This window comes from Lethenteron reissneri, chromosome 40, assembly GCF_015708825.2.
Source record: "Lethenteron reissneri isolate LAM-NWPU_2019-01 chromosome 40, ASM1570882v1, whole genome shotgun sequence".
In the NCBI taxonomy this organism is placed as follows: domain Eukaryota; kingdom Metazoa; phylum Chordata; class Hyperoartia; order Petromyzontiformes; family Petromyzontidae; genus Lethenteron; species Lethenteron reissneri.
The window spans coordinates 6,747,047-6,767,587 of record NC_083818.1 but is presented as its reverse complement, the minus strand read 5'-3'; the positions used below and the strand labels follow the sequence as shown (position 1 = coordinate 6,767,587).

At 49.5% G+C, this 20,541-nt stretch overlaps 1 protein-coding gene across 3 annotated transcripts; it reads left to right on the top strand.

Moving 5' to 3' along the window:
• Positions 1 to 10,110: 10,110 nt before the first annotated feature.
• On the top strand, positions 10,111 to 19,858 carry LOC133352463 (mitochondrial coenzyme A diphosphatase NUDT8-like). 3 transcript variants are annotated; one of them, XM_061568118.1, is made up of 6 exons: positions 10,111 to 10,508; positions 12,419 to 12,478; positions 14,717 to 15,231; positions 16,756 to 16,888; positions 18,484 to 18,564; positions 19,482 to 19,858. In XM_061568118.1, the coding sequence occupies exons 3-6, from the start codon at positions 14,771 to 14,773 to the stop codon at positions 19,821 to 19,823; spliced, it is 1,017 nt and encodes a 338-aa protein (XP_061424102.1). In that variant the 5' UTR covers positions 10,111 to 10,508; positions 12,419 to 12,478; positions 14,717 to 14,770; the 3' UTR covers positions 19,824 to 19,858. The 3 variants fall into 3 exon arrangements, with proteins under 3 accessions (XP_061424102.1, XP_061424101.1, XP_061424100.1); XM_061568117.1 differs by having other exon boundaries at positions 12,396 to 12,478; XM_061568116.1 differs by having other exon boundaries at positions 12,392 to 12,478.
• Positions 19,859 to 20,541: the final 683 nt, after the last annotated feature.

Here is a 20,541-nt window from a genome sequence, read left to right as displayed (position 1 = left end):
TACAGGATGGAAGACATAGGAGTGATGAGGATGATGATGATGGTAGTGATAATGTCTCGTACATGGACCTTATCTAACAGCTGAGTTTTTTACAAAAAACTTAGGACACTGGTGAAAAAAAGGAACCCTGGTTTACACTCAATGTGATGATTTCCAGTTGATTCGAGTCATCGTTAAGGCCACGATCTATTGAAAATTGTCGGGGCAATCGTTGGCGGAAACTGTCACCAGCAACGCATTAACCGCGATCGACTCTGGCAACTTGGCGAGCAAGTTACAGACCTGAAGAGTCATTCCTTAATGCAGCCCACTATTACCAGTCGTTGAGTCGGTCACTCGGGGAAAACAGTACTTTTCGATATATAACAGGTAAAGTCACGTAGAAGGGAATAATAAAATAATAAAAATAAAACATAAAATACAATTCTCACGACGTTTCGGCCACAATGCAAGCAGCCATCCTCAGGTGAAGAATAGGTCTGTCGGAAAGACAGCGTCTGAATGAACACCACCAAGCTTGGCAGCGTATATTTAAGCTGGGTTAGCGGAGGAAGGGCTGCTTGCATTGTGGCCGAAACATCGTGAGAATTGTATTATTTTATTATGTTTTATTTTTATTATTTTATTATTTCCCTTCTACTTGACTTTACCGAAAGAACCAAGAAGATGAATCCCTGCAGTCACGAAAGCTTTAAATCGAAAGCTATATAACAGTTCACTTACCGAAAAGGCAATCGGTCAGAAGGCTTTTTTTTCTCTCTCATCCGTCCACGGCTCGCTCGTGCGCTGACCCTTTGAGGTCGGTGTATTGAGTGGGATATTTGGGCATACTTGCGTGACCTCTGAAGTGGCTGCCTCCCTAGTTGACCGCTTGGGAGGAGCTGTGATCAGATTTGAGATTTTATTCGGAAATCTGCCGTTTTGTACAATCGAAAAAAATTCTGCTGCGGGGGTCTTCTGCCGGTGACTTTGCCCCTAATTTCCCCAGTGGGATCGTGGCCGTGACAGAAGCAAGAAAAGCCCATTGTTTGTGAGCTCTTGTGGCTCTGTAAGCATTTTCATTTTTTGTGAGGTTGATGAAAAATGCTTTCTCTGCAGCCCACATTGAAATTTAGTGGGTAGATCACTACCACTCTGCCACATTTCTGTAAGCAATGGCTAAAAAGCACCGTCTTACACACGCAAATGACTTAACGTTTACTTTACTGCAGCAAGATAAAAATCCATGTTTTTGCAATTTGTTTTTTTTAAGGTGACATTGTGCAATTGCAGTAATAAACACAACTAGTTGGCCTGTGGCTGCATCTCCAGCACTAAAGCCAAGCTGCTGCCTCGTGCACATATTTGATTCTATGCTTTTTATTACCTTAAAAATATACATTTGTAGCCTGTTACTTTTTTTGTATTGTTCAAACGCCAATACGAATGAAGAAAGATTACCGAAATCAACATAGGTCGTTCAACCTCTGTGGCCACCGCCCCTTCCTCGTTATGCCCCGCCCTCTTCCTCGTTATGCCCCGCCCTCTTCCTCGTTATGCCCCGCCCTCTTCCTCATTATGCCCCGCCCTCTTCCTCGTTATGCCCCGCCCTCTTCCTCGTTATGCCCCGCCCTCTTCCTCGTTATGCCCCGCCCTCTTTCTCATTATGCCCCGCCCCCTTTCTAATGCCCCGCCCCTATTGCTTAAGCCCCACCCCTTTCCATGTCGGCTCCCTCTGCCTCCTTTCGGCTCTGTGCCTTTCCTTTTAGGCTTCGCCTCTTTTTGTGTTTGTATGTTGCCCTGCCCCATCCCCCCAGACACAGGCTGGGGATGGTCTGGGTAGTGGTGGGGGTTGTGGAAGTAGTGGGGGGGGGGGGGGGCACGCACAACAGTGGTAGTGGTGGGTGGGGGGGTAGTTAGTAGTTTGGGGTTGGGACAGATTCACTAGGCTGACCAAAATCCCTCTTTATGCGTAAAAATATAATAATAGATGCCGGTTGTTTACCCAGGAAAATCCAGTCTCGTCTCACAACTGATTTGGGGCGGGGGGGGGGGGTCCTACTTAATCGGGGAAAAACATTTGACCAATTTCATTCGTGTGTAAATTATTTTGCGATGCTGCTGATGCTATGTTGGCAGTGGTGCACAAGCACAAATAACAAAAAAACCAACTCAACATATTAATCAATAACACTGTGGCCTTAAAAGAATATATAATTGACAACCTTTCGGGTAATGGCCCTTGCTAGCATGTAATAAGAGAGGCCTGAGAAAGATCGAGAGGTAAGAATTGAAGGTTGCACTATGCTAAACTTCTTTCGCACCGTACGTAGCCAACCGCGCTATTTCGAGGTGCGGGGGAAGGACATGAAGCCTGATTAAATGTGTATAAATGTTCCCTGATGAACAGTTCTAAATTGGCATGTGAATAGTTACACTCACGGTAGCTATTTGAGTCGGACAAACCATTCAACAATGAACGTTTTCATCGGGCCCCATGGTCTAAACTCCTCAACCCTTATCTTCCACTCTGTCTCCCCGGCCTCTCTATTTACGTTCTCCGGAGAAGTGCCAATGCCCGAAATGTCGCCTATGACATATCCTTTAAAGACCACAGTGGCGTTCTTGACGACTGTGTTGACTTATTCCGGAGAAAACTCAAAACTCAGTTGACCTTCCAGACAACCGCACGAGCAGAGCCAAGCCCTCCGATTGTCCAAAGAATCGATTACCCAAACGTTTGTCAGTTCGTTGAGCCGACTTACGGAAAAGAACAGGTCTCAACTCTCTTCCCACATGTGCCGCTGGACGGGAGGTGATGGGCAGGGCGTGGTGACGTCATCAGTCTCATTACACAGGGCGTGGCGTAGGCGGGCCTCTGTTATCGACCAAAAATGAGTCGATAAACAAGTATAACCCGTAAAAACAAAGTTTTTCACTATAAATCCTTGATATGCGTGGCGGCTAGAGTCCTCTCGTCCTCTGGCTTGAGATGGCTGCCACCTATGGGTCAGATGATTGCATGGCAGCATTAAGCAATTGGTAATTAAATATAATATTTTTGTCCTAAAAAGTGTAAAATTTTGGAAAAAAAATTTCACGAACATTAATTGTCACGCACAACGAGTCTGTGTGGAAAATGTCAGCTCGATTGGATCACGGGAAGTGGGTTAAAAAACGACCGAAAGATTTGCACGGTCCTAAGCAAACAAGCAAGCGAACTTAATATAAAGGATTTAAAAAACATCTAGTCAATCCAATTGGCGTCTTCCCAGTGGCCTAATTCACAAAAGCCCAATAGACTTCAAGTTTGTATGCAGAGATACAGAGAGGAGGTCGATATATTTACTTATTCTGGTAGCTCACTACGATCTATTCTGCATTGTTTGTTAATGACAGTGGCGGTCAAGTCTTTTCAGCCTGCGCTTAAACGCCCCCCCCCCTCTCCCCGCTTGCGTCAGGCACCGGAAACCTTCGTAGTTTGGCGGTTTCTGTTTGCAGGAAAACAAACAAAATTGGCTCGATCTTTGAAGTCCAAGCTGTAGCACGAGTGCATCGGGTGTGACTTCTGCCATTGATGGTGGCTTCTCTCGATGGCAATGCCCCCCCTCACCTCGAGAGCCACTGAGTTCAGGTGGGTTGGACATCTCCCGATATGTCAATCCAGGGTGGCTTTTCCATTCACAAAAGCTGCCTGCGCGCTTACAATCGTGCATAGAGTTGTAACGCGGCGCACATTATTCGCTCACTCTCGACGAGAGAGGGAACGATTCGGATGGCGCGAGGAGGAATCGCAGACGAGCGAGAAGGGCAGCAGCAGCAGCGTGGCGATTAGCCGGCACTACCAACAGTTGCCCAAGCTCTGTGCTCCTCTGTATATGAAGATGTCGGCCACGAGTGCGTGCGGGAGGAAACTCACATAAAACGCACACGTGCGAGGGGAAACGTTATCTGGGTACAGATGGAAACAGATGGCGATTAGCCAACTTGCTGTACTGTCTTAGCGGGCCAGGGTTATGGCACCTAGACGCGCACACATGAAGCGAGTTTCACAACGTCGGTGCGTTGATCCGCCATCCCTCGCCTCCACGTTGCTGGATTACAGGCCAGGTGCACAGCTATCACCCTCTGAGAGAGCAAGAGACCCGCTATGGAATAACAGTGGCTCCGTCAACTGTAACATCTGTTGGGTTTTTGCAAGAAAACCAAAACCTACTCAGCCTTGTAAGAATTCGCCTCTTGCGTATAAAGTAATTTAATATTGGATGGGTAAATTGAAAGATCTCTTTTGGGCCGGAACTATTCACCCCGTAGACACGTGATACATTTCCGTGGTTCAGTGTCACAATTTGATTCCAGAATAGATTAATTATTTTTTCCCACGATGTACGTTGGTACGTTGAATTGTAGCGCCTCTAGTGGTCGCAGAGCTGGTGTGAACCCTTTGCAAGTGAAGCGTCGATGTCACATTTGAGTTTTTGGGGGAAATTATAAAAATTCATCAAATCCCCGGGAAGTTAAATATTCACTGCTGCAGCTGTTTTGGGCATCACGGCGGTCAGACTCGCTCCTCCCCGCCTCGAGCAATCGAGGGAACCTTGTGGCATCTGCTGAGATGACTCTAAACTTGAACCTTGGTCCAATTTGTTCTACTGCTTTTAATAAACATTTGTCAGTCGGTTTATATCGGTTTAAAGCCCCATTGAGCTCTTTGTCAATGTGACACTTGCCACTGAGAAACCCAACAGTCCAATTTCTGTAATGAAACTTTTTATGAAAATAAAAAAAAGAAACTTTCATCGTAATTGCTAAAACGGCAAGAATAACCTTCTTTTCTACATGGAAGAAATGCAGGAGGAAAGACGAAGCTTTTGCGTAAGAAATGTGCGTTGGAATCATTCAAATGAGAACTTTATTAAATCTTGATTTGAAGCTTTCGTGACTGCAGGAATTACTCTGCTTCTTTCGTTAAAGCCGCGTATAAAGAAACAATCGAATAAATAATAGAACTCGACGTTTCGATTGCAACACAAGCAACCGTCATCAGGTGAGAACTGAGAGAGAGTGTGTGTGTCTCTCTCCGAACTTGCATTTACAGTTCTTGCTTGTGTTGCAATCAAAACGTCGCGTTCTATTATTTATTTTATTTATACGTGACTTTGCCGACAGAGCCAAGAGAAACTTTTTAAAAGTTTTGGTCAAGAAAAAAAATTGTGGTTTTCTTTTTAAAACCCAAAGGAAAAAAAAATGCACTCTTCACACACCACGACGTAGCGCGGTCCATCTTGGCGCGTGTCTTGGCGCGTGTCTCGACTCGCCCGGGAGACTTGAGACGCAGGCGTGCGTGTGGACATGGTCGGATAAGCGAGCGCCGATGGGGGAAAATGACCGTGAAGCCGTGCGCGAATTTATTGTTGTTGCCGTCCGTGCGGCGGGATAGGCTTGTGAACATCTGCTGGAAATGACACCACGCACAAATATTGCACTGGGGGAGGGTGTGTGTGTGTGGGATAGGTTTTGTTCTAGATTTGAAGCTTTCGTGACTGCAAGGATTCATACTCATAGTTTTTTTGGTAAAGTCACGTAGGTAAAAAAATGAAATTAAAATTAATAAAAATAAAATAATAAAAATCGCAACGTTTCGGAGGCAACACAAGTCTCCGTCATCAGGTGGGACCGTCACAGCCAGATTTGCTGTATTGATACAGCAAATCTGGCTGTGACGGTCCCACCTGATAGAGCAAATCTGGCTGTGACGGTCCCACCTGATGACGGAGACTTGTGTTGCCTCCGAAACGTCGTGATTTGTATTATTTTTTTTTATATTTTAATTTCATTTTTTACCTACGTGACTTTAACGAAAAAACTAAGAGTATAGGTTTTGTTGGTAGCCGGGGGGCAGTTGTGCGGCGGTCGGATGTGCGGCTTAGAAACGAATTGTACGACAGCGAAAAAGAGTTGCACGGCAGGGGCGAGCGAGGGAGGGAAGGACAAACACCACGTGCTCTTCTAGACGCGCCGAGAGGTGACGGCAAAAAAATACGAAATATTGTACACAGACTTCTACAGAGAGTGTATATACACACACACAGTATATATATATAAAAAAGTCTATTTTGGAAGCTTTGGTTGGGTTGCTACGAGCACGGGGATCGTTCTGCGCAACGGGTAAAAGGGGTGAAGGTTCTGGTGCCGAGTTTGCCTGTCTGTCCGTCGCGATGTCTGACTGTCGGTGTGATTGTGTGGCTTGTTTGGTTGGTCTGGCCGGCGAGGTTGATCGTATGACCGTCACATGTTGTTTGGTTGGTCTGGCCGGCGAGGTTGATGGTTTGACCGTCACATGTTGTTTGGTTGGTCTGGCCGGCGAGGTTGATGGTTTGACCGTCACATGTTGATTGTTGATCTGGCCGGCGAGGTTGATCGTATGACCATCACATGTTGTTTGGTTGGTCTGGCCGGTCGGGTTGATGGTATGACCGTCACATGTTGTTTGGTTGGTCTGGTCGGTCGGGTTGATTGTATGACCGTCACATGTTGTTTGGTTGGTCTGGCCGGTCGGGTTGATGGTATGACCGTCACATGTTGATGGTTGATCTGGCATTGTATCAGTTTTTGCTGCCTGTCAGATTGAAATTGTATATGTATAGCTGTCAAGTTGGACGTTGGCCTGTCAGTATGGATGTCAGGTTGTCTTAAGTCGGCACTGGTTGTGAGGTTGGCTGTCGTTGCCACGTCGCCTGCCCGTCAGGTTGAATGTCTGCCTGTCAAGTTGGCTGTCTGTAATATTGGCTGCCTGGCTGTGTTGTGTCCGGTTGTTTCATTGGATGCTTAGTTGTGAAGTTGGCTGTGGTTGTCCGGCTGACTGACTGACTCCGGATACATGTGGTTGTCAGCTTGCCTTTCTGATTGACAGGTTGGCCGTCTGGTTGTCATATTTGCCCTGTGCTTGCCAGGCTGGATGTCCGATTGGTTGTCAGGTAGGCTGTCTGTCTGATTGGCTCTGTCTGATTGACTGTCAGTTTGGCTGTATGTCTGTCTGACTGGCTGGATGGTGGTCTAGTTAGTTGTCTGACTGGTCAGTTTGGCTGTGGCTCTGTGCTTGTTTGAAGGAGGAGGGAGGGAGGGATGGAGGATATGTCGTGGGTTGTGAGTGATCTGGTGCCTTGTTCAGCGGGAGCTGTGGAGGAGCGTTTGTACATAGTGGAGTGTGATTGTACCATAGTGTATTTATTTTGCAATAAAACTTTGGAAATCACAATGTCACCAGTGTCATTTACGCGGCTCGTGTCAGCGGTCGTGGTGTGGGACCTTACACACTCAGCAGCTGCTGCCCCCCACCCTCGCTCAAGTTTTCTGTTCGGGATACTTGGGCCCCCTTTTAAAATGGGGGGAGAAATGTAATTGCAGTGCACAGCAGCCTCGTATTGATGCGAGTTTGGCAAGTGACTCCGTGTATGTCTCCATGTCTCCGCACATTGTCTCAGCGTTTCCTGTGTTTGTGCCTTGTGTCTCTCTGTGTATGTGCCTGTGTGATTGGTGTCGATGTCTCTCTGTGTCTCTGTGCTGTGTTCTATATCTGACACCTCTTGGAAATCGATGCATCATCTCCCTGTATCTCTCTCGGTGTCTTTTGTCTCTTCGTGTCTCTTGGCGAGTCTCTGTCCATGTCCGTGTCTTCTGTGTCCCCGTGGCTCACTCGATCAGTTCTGTCAACCCCTTGGACCAACGTTGGCCCAATGTGCCATGTTCACCGAGGAGGTACGAGAACAACGGGACATGTCATGCGGTCAAAAAGGACATCTCACAATCTTGACTTAAAGCTTTCGTGACTGCAGGAATTCATATTCTTTGGGTCTTTCGGTAAAGTCACGTAGATAGGTTTAAAGAAAATAGTTTTGTTATTTTTTGTTACTTTCTTTGAACCTATCTACGTAACTTTACCGATAGACCCAAAGAATATGACATCTCACAACGCCGGATACTGATATAGTACAATGCATTTTCCTGGGTGGTATATTACTCGTCGTCAGCCATGCTCATTCCACTGCTGGATGAAGTCTGCGCCCATGTTGATTATTTTGCAGCTGGCAACAAAAATCATGAAAACTATGGACCAGTTTCAACATTCAGTTTCTCATCAGCAGTCAGGCTTTGCTTGAACCAATGTTGGCGAACTGCCCAGATGTTTACGTATAGACAAGGACCGGCTTCGACATTCAGTTTCTCATCAGCAGTAGAGACGGGCTTTGCCTGAACGAATTCTGGTGAACTGGCCAGATGTTTAGAGGCAAGGACCAGTTTCGACGTTCAGTTTCTCATCAGCAGTAGAGACGGGCTTTGCCTGAACGAATTCTGGTGAACTCCCCAGATGTTTACATATAGACAAGGACCGGCTTCGGCATTTAGTTTCTCATCAGCAGCAGCAGTCAGACTCTGCTTTAACCAATTCTGATGAACTCCCCAGATGTTGAGGCAAAGACCGGTTTCAACATTCAGTTTCTCATCAGCAGCAGCAGCAGCAGTCAGACTCTGCTTTAACCAAATGCTTGCGTACTCCCCAGATTTAAATTTCGATTTAAAGCTTTCGTGACTGCAGGGATTCGTCTTCCTGGTTCTTTCGGTAAAGTCACGTAGAAGGGAAATAATAAAATAATAAAAAATAAAACATAATAAAATACAATTCTCACGACGTTTCGGCCACAACGCAAGCAGCCGTCCTCAGGTGAAGAACAGGTCTGTCGGAAAGACAGCGTCTGAATGAACGTTCATTCGGAAAGACAGCGTCTGAATGAACGTTCATTCGGAAAGACAGCGTCTGAATGAACGTTCATTCGGAAAGACAGCGTCTGAATGAACGTTCATTCGGAAAGACAGCGTCTGAATGAACTTTCATTCGGAAAGACAGCGTCTGAATGAACGTTCATTCGGAAAGACAGCGTCTGAATGAACGTTCATTCGGAAAGACAGCGTCTGAATGAACGTTCATTCGGAAAGACAGCGTCTGAATGAACTTTCATTCGGAAAGACAGCGTCTGAATGAACGTTCATTCGGAAAGACAGCGTCTGAATGAACGTTCATTCGGAAAGACAGCGTCTGAATGAACGTTCATTCGGAAAGACAGCGTCTGAATGAACGTTCATTCGGAAAGACAGCGTCTGAATGAACGTTCATTCGGAAAGACAGCGTCTGAATGAACGTTCATTCGGAAAGACAGCGTCTGAATGAACGTTCATTCGGAAAGACAGCGTCTGAATGAACGTTCATTCGGAAAGACAGCGTCTGAATGAACGTTCATTCAGACGCTGTCTTTCCGACAGCCCTGTTCTTCACCTGAGGACGGCTGCTTGCGTTGTGGCCGAAACGTCGTGAGAATTATATTATGTTTAAATTTTATTATTTTATTATTTCCCTTCTACGTGACTTTACCGAAAGAACCAAGAAGATAACTCCCCAGATGTTTAGAGGCAAGGATCGGCTTCGACATTCAGTTTCTCATCAGCAGCAGCAGGCAGCAGTCAGGCTCTGTATTCTTAGGTTTTTTCGGTAAAGTCACGTAGGTAAAAAATGTCAATTAATAAAAGTAAAATAAAACAAAATAAAAAATCACGACGTTTCGGAGGCAACACAAGCCTCCGTCTTCAGGTAGAACCGTCACAGCCACGACAGCTGTATCAAGTAAATGAGACTTTGTCTATTCTTAGTCTTAAGCCTCACCTTACCATATTAATAAAAAGTGTGCCGTTCCTGGCCCTTCCCCCCTCAACCATTATTTATACGGGGTGGTATTTCTTGTGATCGCTCATTTACTTGATACAGCTGTCGTGGCTGTGACGGTTCCACCTGCAGACGGAAGCTTGTGTTGCCTCCGAAACGTCGTGATTTTTTAATTTGTTTTATTTTACTTTATTAATTTACATTTTTTACCTACGTGACTTTACCGAAAAAAACCTAAGAATATGAATCCTTGCAGTCACGAAAGCTTCAAATTTAGAAATAGTCAGGCTCTGCTTTCACCAATGCTTGCGAACTCCCCAGACGCGCTCGGAGTGATCCCAGCGCAGCTATTGCGGCCTCTAGCGGCCGCCACGTGGATGTGCGCTCCAGTGACCCGCACTGTACTCCACGTACAGTAAGAGGTGGCCAGGGTGACACTGGGTGGAGGTTTTGTCTCGTTTGGGAGTCATCCTTTAGTTGGGATAGCTACACACACACGTGTGTGTGTGTGTGTGAGTGCCGGTCCTGTGTGTGAGTGCCGGTCCTGGGCTCCCCCCCCCTCCCCTAGGTCGGCTCGGCCTCAAGCGAGTACCTGTTGTAGCGGTGTGGAGAAAACATCGCAACTTGGGAGAGACAAAGGCGGTCGGGCGTGGTGCTGGCCCCCCACCCCCTTCGTGATCAACTCGGTCCCAGCAGTCTGTTAAAGGGTCGATAGCTTTGTTATTGATCTCGATTTGACGTTTTCGCTCTCCTCGTGCGAAGTCACGTCTCGTCGTGTGAGCGACAACGCCGCCACCGCCGCCGCCTCATCTCGGTGAGTGGACACCGACCCCATCACAGCCACCACCATCATTACCAACATCACCATCATCACAGCCCCCACCATCATCACCACCATCATCATCACAGCCACCACCATCATCACCATCACCACAGCCACCACCATCATCACAGCCACCACCATCATCACCATCATCATCGCCACCACCATCATCACAGCCACCACCATCATCACAGCCACCACCATCATCATCACAGCCACCATCATCATCATCATCACCACCACCATCATCATCACAGCCACCACCACCATCATCACCATCACCACCACCATCATCACAGCCATCATTATCACCACTATCATCACAGCCACCATCACCACCACCATCACCACCATCATCACCACCATCACCACCGCCATCACCACCATCATCACAGCCATCACCATCACCACCGCCATCACCACCATCATCACCACCATCATCACAGCCACCACCATCACCACCACCATCATCACAGCCACCACCATCATCATCACCATCACCACCATCATCACAGCCATCATCATCACCACTATCATCACAGCCACCATCACCACCATCATCACAGCCACCACCATCATCACAGCCACCATCACCACCGCCATCACCACCATCATCACAGCCATCACCACCACCATCATCACAGCCATCACCACCACCATCATCACCGCCACCACCATCATCATCACAGCCACCACCATCACCACCATCATCACCATCATTACCACCATCATCACAGCCGCCACCACCATCATCATCACAGCCACCACCACCATCATCACAGCCACCACCATCATCACCACCATCATCACCATCACCACTATCATCACAGCCACCACCACCATCATCACAGCCATCACCACCATCACCACAGCCACCACCACCATCACCACCACCACCATCACCACCGTCGTCAACGGCGGTGAGGGTTCCACAAGTTTCAACTAAAACAGCCGTGGTTATAATCACGGGCGGGGTGGGTGGGGATGGGGGCAAAACTGGACCATGTATTTTTTTTTAGTAGCTTACAATAAAGATTTTAAAAATATATAAGGGATGTCTTCCCCTCACAAAAGGATGGGGGCCCACAGGAGGATGAGGACCCACAATAGGATGAGGGCCCACAATAGGATGAGGTTCCACAAAAGATTTCATTGAAAGCGACATTTCGTGTGAATTTTCTCTCGTCGTTAAGTAGATGGCCTCGCTGGGGGGTTCGGTTCAATGCGGACTGTCACCTGTTTGGGATTGCGGGGAGAGATAAGGCGACATGGAGCTGCTGGCCGTGCGAGAAGACCGCCGTCTGCAGATCGATTCCAACGTGATCGAACGTCTGTCCCTGCGCCTCCGTCGTTCATGCAGGGGGCGCGTAGGTTTGCACCGCCCCCTGCATGAAAACGACGGAAAGTGCAACATTCATCACAGATAATAAAGTTGTGCGCTGAAATAAGAGTATGGATTAATACTGGTAGGAACCTCCTGGTTACACCAGCCCACAGGGGATTATTGTGTCCGTCGTGCAGGGAGGGGCTGGGTGGGGAGGGGAGGGTGGGGAGAGGCTGGGTGGGGAGGGGTGGGGCTGGGTGGGGAGGGGCTGGTCACCCCGTGGTGCCCTTATAAAACTCAACGTTTAACCTACTCACGCCTGCTTGTGCCCGCCCTCACAGTCGGGCATATTTTCGGAATACACCACGCCGCCGTTCACCCTGGCCATTGACAGAGCAACCCAACGTTCCTACCAGCTCCCTCCGCAGGAATGTGTTCGGGCCCTGTCCACCACCCACTGCCAAAATCAGACGTGTCTAAACCCTAACGTGCCTTTGAGATGTGGAGGTAAAACCTCTGATGTGGATGCACGTGCTCTGCTGTCGGCCAGACAGCTGTTGTTGTTTATCTGTGGCAGGAAGACCGAGTGTGAAACGCTCTCTTCAAAGTCTGCGAAGAAGGATACATGGGAGACGAGGTGAGATATATACAGACACTGAGAGACACACACGGAGACAAACACAGATGCAGAGGAAGACAGAGAGAGACAGGCCCAGAGAGACATGACGGGGCTGCAGAGATATATAGTACACGAAGAGAAATAGCGATGGGGTCTACACTAAAATAGACAGGCATACACACAGAGACAAAGAGAGAAATAGCCACAGAGAAACGTATTAGAGAAATCGACAGACACAGATGGAGAGACGGTGAGAGACACGGACGCACAGAGAAACAGAAAAAGATAGACACGGAGATGGAGCGGTGGAGAAACAGAATACAGTCCATGAACAGAGAGTAACACAATACTGATAGATACAGCGAGACAGAGACACAGATACAACATCAGAGAGACAGAAATTAACAGTGTACAAGACACGGGGATAACACACACATGGACAAACACACACATGCGGACGGACAGCCGAGACACACGCAGAGAAAAGACGCGGATAACACTGGTCAACAACAAAAAAACATTTTTTTCTGGCCTGGACTTTTGCAGCTGTTTTAGACTTATTTCAGGGTGCTGATTCCAAATCTGATCTCAGATTTATCACATCTCATTTTTATGCTATCGGCATACCCCATTTTCATTGATTTTACCCGAAATTAACTCCGTCACTTATGAATGCAAGTTGTTGCGAGTTAGTGACTGCTTTAGTGTTAAAATACGGTGATGTATTTTTAGGATAGTGTGTTTATAATATCATTTATGTAGATATCCACATTTATTTAATATTTTTCTTCCGCAGTTTTTATTGAAAATGCAATATTCGATATCTCAAAAACCTGATGCGATGGACAAAAACTGATGCCAGATTTGAAATCAGCACCCCAACATTACCTTAAACCCGTTGGAATACCTTATGCCAGAAAAAGCGTGTTGACCAGTGTAGTTATTGGCAGCAAGGGTGCCGTGCACCTTGGGAGCGGCACAAGTGTGTGAAGCTGGTTGGGGTGGGTTGGGGGTGATGTGGGTGAAAGGCCGGTGATGTCACTCACGCGCCACCCGATGTCATAGGGCCATGTGGCTGCTGCCACCTGTGTGCATGCCTACACGTGGTGCAAATCGCCAGTCACCTCAAGTCAACGAACGGCACCTGGGTCTGTCCCGTGACCTCCCCCGTCAGTGAGCCTTTCGTCGCATAACTGGGCATCTGTGATTTACTGGACATGTGTGGAAAAAGAGCTTCGTTGCTCTTCGGATTCCTCCAGTCTCAGTAGTGATTCCGACTTCACGTGGCCTCGGAGTGCACCTGGCCTGGCACAAGTGCCGTCGAGACGTCACCTCCACTTGGTGGCGAATGGACGCTTTTGCTTTTTGTACTCTGGCGACCAGAGTACGATTCCCGCTCACACCCAACACCAGTGACGAATATCTGAACCGGTCCTGGGCCTCCATCCCCTAGTCAAAGTGTCAGGATCAAACCCACGACCTGTATACCAGGCGAGGTCGGTAACATCTCGCCACCGTGACACCCACAATATGCGGACAGCATCTTCCCACAAATAAGTACAGAGTATGATGTGTAAACATCTCCACTTTGGTGACAAAGGCGGTGTGCGCGGTGCCTGCCACCCACCCCCTCGTGTGTCGTGCTGGCCTTCATAGGTGCTCGTTAACAGCACTTGAGTCAGCAGTTTGTTAAGGCTATAACGGGGATATTGGTACACGTACAACAGCCCTTTTGTCAATCCACTGCTGGATGAGGGCTTCCCAATGTGCTGTGGCGGTGTTTATTTGACCATACTTAAGACTTCTTCCTGGTTCTTTCGGTAAAGTCACGTAGAATGGAAACAATAAAAATAATAAAATAAAACATAATAAAATAATTCTCAGACACTGTCTCCCCGACAGACCTGGTCTTCACCTGATGAAGGCTGCTTGCGTTGTGTGCCCGAAACGTCGTGAGAATTATTTTATTATGTTTTATTTTATAATTTTTATTGTTTCCATTCTACGTGACTTTACCGAAAGAACCAAGAAGATGAATCCCTGCAGTCACGAAAGCTTTAAATCTAAACATACTTAAGACGCCACCACCTGTTTGAAAACGCCTTCTCTCTCTGGTCTATTTTAGCCTTTCTCTCCCTGGTTGCTCCTCACTCATCCCTTCCTCCTGTATATGCGTAACACTCTGATGTGCATTGTTTAAGGGGTGCCTTATAAATACAAAGTATCTTTAATGCGTTTGTTTTCTTTCATTACCAGAACCGAATCACGGGCACCTGAACGTTGCCACCTGTGCAAGAGCAACACGGGGAGATGTTCGCGCGGCCCGCGGCCCTGCGGCGCAGCCTGCGGCCTTGCCTAAGCGGTCCCGTCTTTGCCACGCCACATATTCCCCTGTCCTCCGACTGTTCGTCGCCCCGCTCTACCTCTTGGTCAGGGCCGTGGCACCGCCGTTCCCCCTTCTCGTCGCGCCCCGCACGGACGGCATTGTCGCGGGAGGATGCGGAACTCCTCGTGGCATCGTGCCTCGACGTGCCGAACCGCGAGCGGTGCCGGCGGGAGCTGGCCCGGAGGGACCGTGGGACCACGCGGATGCAGCAGCAGCAGGTGCAGCAGGTGCAGCAGGTGCCCATCCCCATGTGGACTCCGTCCCAGGGAAGCCGTGTCGACGCCGCAGTGCTGGTGTCGCTGTGCCGGCACGCCGGGGGGGAGCCCAGCGTGCTGCTGACGCTGCGCTCACGCACCATGCCCGGCCGACATAGCGGGGACGTCTGGTGAGGAGAGGGACTTGGCCTCCCTGTGCGCGCCCGTTACCGCACCGCTGCGCTTTGAGACGCACCGGATGAACCAAGGAATTGATATAAGATAAAATACGCATTTACACATCCCATAGGCCATACGGCGGCCTTCTGGGAGGGCGCGCATATTTTTGGCAGCACACGGGTTCAAAAAGTTACAAATTCGTAATGCGCACAGCTTCCTTCGATTCAGAGGCGTGGGCACAAGTCATTGCCAATATTCGTGTGATCAACCAACCCTCCTCGCCTCCGCAGTGCTGGATTACAGGCGAGCCACAGGGCTCCGTGCAAACAAAAGTCCAGACCGATTTTGATGTTCAGTTTCTCAACAGTCAGGCTTTGCAATGCTAGTGTTGATTCCAACAATCACCACGAGATGGTGACCTAACCCTGTTGGACAACGAGAAATAAGCAGACACTTAAGCTGCACGTGTCTGCCTCTCACACATAATTTCAGCGGCATTCATTCAAGACAAACTCTGGACTGGTTTCGACACACAGTGTCTCATCAGCAGTCAGACTTGCTTGAATCAATGCTGATGAACTAACGATATTACAGGCAGACCCACCTGTCTCTTCACGATATGGGTCCTAGTTTGACGCAAAATGATATATAATACACGGCATGAGCGTACTTGTGGAGAATATAAATAATAAAATAGATAAGCAGACTAATGTTTTTTTGTAATACTGCACTGCCAGCGGCCCTAAAAGAAAATGTCAGGTTCTTCAAAGGAGAGAGATTCCACAGAGATTTGAAGAATATTTCCACTACTCTCCACTAGGCAGCGCACCAACCCTGCTAAATACTACTGTTAGGTTTTTTCGGTAAAGTCACGTAGGTAAAAAATTAAATTAAAAGTTAATAAAAGTAATAATGGAAATAAAATAAAATAAAACATCACGACGTTTCGGAGGCAACACAAGTCTCCGTCATCAGGTGGGACCGTCACAGCCAGATTTACTGCTGACGGAGACTTGTGTTGCCTCCGAAACGTCGTGATTTATTATTTTATTTTATTTCCATTATTACTTTTATTAACTTTTAATTTTATTTTTTACCTACGTGACTTTACCGAAAAAACCTAAGAGTATGAATCCTTGCAGTCACGAAAGCTTCAAATCTAGAATAAATACTACTGCTTCGATTTTTATTTTACCAGGTAAGGCCCACTGAGCTATTTCGCTCTTTTTCAGCAGCGATCTGTCCACAAATGATGTCGGCCAAATAAATACTCTGAACGCATGTTAATTATTATAAATGTGGAGGAAAAAACCCACGTGACCACGGGGAGAGAGAGACACGCAAATTCCAAATATACAAGCGTCAGGGTCAGGATCAAACCCACGACCTGTATACCAGGCGAGGTCAGTAACATCTCGCCACCGTGGCACCCACAATATGCGGACAGCATCTTCCCGCGTTTATCTCTCCACGTAAAAAAAATATTTTCCTACATCCGTGTGGCTACATCGGGTATCTGTCTTTTTATCTTCAAGTTTCCCCGGCGGCAAACAGGAAGAGGGGGACCGGGACGTGGTGGAGACGGCGTTGAGGGAGGCGCGGGAGGAGCTGGGGGTGGACATCAGCGGTGACTCCGTGTGGGGGCTCCTGACCCCCGTTCCGGACGTGGTACGACACAAACGCACGCACGCACAAACGCACGCACGCACAAACGCACGCACGCATGCACAAACGCACGCACGCACAAACGCACGCACGCACGCACAAACGCACGCACGCACGCACAAACGCACGCACGCACAAACGCACGCATGCACAAACGCACGCACAAACGCACGCACAAACGCACGCACGCACAACGCACGCACAAACGCACGCACAAACGCACGCACGCACAAACGCACGCACGCACAAACGCACGCACGCACAAACGCACGCACAAACGCACGCACAAACGCACGCACGCACAAACGCACGCACGCACAAACGCACGCACGCACAAACGCACGCACGCACAAAGCTCGCCTGGGAGCAAGTGCTGTTAAGTGAGTCGCACCTATGAAGGCCGGCACGGCACACGAGGGAGTGGGTGGCCAGCACCACGCCCGGCCGCCTTTGTCTCTCAAGCAGCGATGTTTACACACCGCACCAAGTAGTCATTTGAGGCTGAGTCGATATAACTGTTCCAGATATTTGTTGCCTATGAGTGTGAATCAAATTCAGGTCGCCAGGTTCATAGCGCAATGTGCTACCACTGCACCACCGCTATTCAATGGGGCTTGGGGGGGCGCCAATTCAATCTGTGGTGCTGTGTGTACGTGTGTGAGTGTGCGAGAGTGCATGTGGGGAGCTGTAGTGTAGCGGTTAGCGCGCTGCGCTATGAACCTGGCGACCCGGGGTCGATTCCCGCTCACGGCCAACACCAGTGACGATTATCTGAACCGGTCTTGGGCCTCCCCTAGGTCGACTCAGTTTTAAATGAGTACCTGGTGCGGTGTGTAAACATCGCTACTGGGGAGATATAGGCGGTCGGGCGTGGTGCTGGCCACCCACCCCCTCGTGTACTGTTCCGGCCTTCATAGGTGCTCGCTAACAGCACTTGTCCCTACAGTCTGTTAAGGCTATACGGGGGATCTTTGTCTTTGTGTGAGAGTGCATGTGTGCGTTCGTGTGTGCGAGTGTGTGAGTGCGTGTGTGGCACCTGGGTCTGCCCCGTGACCTCCTGCCAGCGGGCGTTCGACACTTCACGTGACCTCAACCTAGGGGAGGCCCAGGACCGATTCAGATAATCGTCACTGGTGTTGGCCGTGAGCGGGAATCGAACCCGGGTCGCCAGGTTCATAGCGCAGCGCGCTAACCGCTACACTACAGCTCCCCACATGCACACTCACACACGCACACACACAGACACAGCACCGCAGATTGAATTGGCGGCCCCCCAAGCCCACAAGCGCCGTGGAGACGTCACTGCCACTTAGTGGCGAATAGCGGTTGTTGTGTGATTCATACAGTGGGGAGCACAGGTGGTGCATCTGCCAGTTATCTCTGTCAGTCAGCCCAGAGCACCTGGGTCTGTTCCGTGACCTGACAGCAGCGAGCCTTCCACATTTCACGCGATGACATCAAAGTGCACATAGCCTGGCACAAGCGCTGTAGTGACGTCACCGCCACTTAGTGCCGAATAGCGGCTGTCGCTGTCGTTGTTGTCGTTGACGATTCCAGTTTGCTTGCGCCGCTGTGTCTTGGTGTGCGTGGTTCATTAGACGGGCAAAATGATGGTGTGGCCTGTGCTCGCGGACCTGGGAGAAGTTGACCCGGGCGCCTTGAATCCCAACCCAGACGAGGTGAGGCGGCCGCCTAACCCACGCCGAAGACGCTCAACAATATGAGACAATACGGGGTTCTGTCATCCGCCACGATCTATCCAATAACAATCACGCCACCTCTTCGGCTCAATCACAAATTGCAAAATCACGGGAAACAATAACGTTTACATTTTTGCCTTGCGTGTAACAGTTGTTTGACGAGGCTGTGTTACGAAATGGTTACCCAAAAAAACAAACGGCCCCCAATATTCCTGGACAGTTTGACGTTTGCTTTGTAGACATTCTGCAGATTTCCTGGCCTCTACTTTAACAAACGTCGGTCGCATCCACAAAGTGCAAGGGACCTCCTACGCACAAGGTACCCAATTACTCCAAGCGGTGACCCGGAACTTGAACCCAGGCTCCCGTAGGGTCTGGCTCGGTGTGTCGATGTGAATTCTAACCCCCCGCCCCACCCCCTTCCCCAGGAGGAGAACCCAAGGCCTGTTGTCAAGGCGTGACCAGAGTCTGTCAAGTGTGGGATTGAAGTGCTCTCTCTCCCCCCCCGTTTGTCCGGGCCTTACCCTATTCTTTACACACGCGGAGGGATAGAACGGGAACTCTCTGAATTGGTGTCTAAATGCAATCGCATCCTAAGGCGCTTTACAAAAATAAATTAACGTAAAATTAGAGTGGATATGGGTGGTGGTGGTCAGGGCCAGTGGTGTAGCTTGGTTGGCATGGGCCCCGCTGCAAGGAATGAAATAGGGGGGCCCTGCTAAATTTCCCCCCTCGCTGCTGATTGTGACGATTTTAATGATGGCGATGGTGCCACTGGGGACGACGGTGATGATGATGGAGATGGCAGTGATAATCGTGACGACGACGGTGGCGATGACGATGATATCGACCACACACCCCCTCCTCCACCCTCACCGCCCTGCCCCCCCTCGCAGGTAGAGGAGGCATTCCTCGTCTCTCTGCGCCACCTGTGCGAGCCCGCGCACCAGGGCTACACGCGGTTCCGCGCTCACGGCGGCCGCTACGCGTACACGCTGCCGCTCTTCAGCACGGGCCGCTCGCCCCACGCTGCCTCCGCTGCGGCGACGTCGTCGGCAGCTTCGTCGGCGGCGTCGGCCTGGGGCGATCGCAGGGTGTGGGGCCTCACCGGCGTGCTGCTGGACCAGGCGCTCGCTACGCTCCTGCCGGAAGTCTACAGCTCCAAGGTTCACGGCGCCAGATTCTCGCGCCCCTCTGGGGGCAAGGGTCAAACGCGGGTCACCCGGACTGACCAGTAGCGGTGGCAGCAGCAGCAGCAGGAGGAAGAGGGCGGGTGGGTGGGCCGGTTTGGAACGAGGTTTGGCGTGACGTGCGGGGAAAGCGTCACAGTTGCCGTGGAACGATCTCTGCTCTGCACAAGGCTTGAGCGCTGCGTGCCGAGTGGGTTGAGAGGGTTAGAAATTCGTGTAGTTCCCTAGTTTCCTGGGTAATTCTCGCCACCATGGGTGGTGGGTGTCCAGGCACCCCCCCCCCCCCCCCAACTAGGTGTTCAGATGTGGCTAAGAGACACCAACGCTATATCGGGACAGCACAGACATGCACACGTACCGTCAATGCATATACGCATCGAACACATGCAGTCTACACACACATTCGGTCAATGCACAGCCACAGCAAACATACATTCACACACGTACAGTCAACACACACAGGGGACACATTCATAGAGGCAGAGCACACACATTCGCAGTCTGCACATACACATACATTCACACAGCACACACAGAGAGCCAAAGATCCCCCATATAGTCTTTACAGACTGTTAGGGCAAGTGCTGTTAGCGAGCACTTATGAAGGCTGGCACGGCACACGAGGGGGTGGGTGGCCAGCACCACGCCCGACCACCTTTGTCTCCCAACTGGTGATGTTTACACACCGCACCAGGTATTCATTTTAGGCTGAGTCACACACACACAGTTGTTCAGTCAGCACACATTCACAAAGCACACACACATT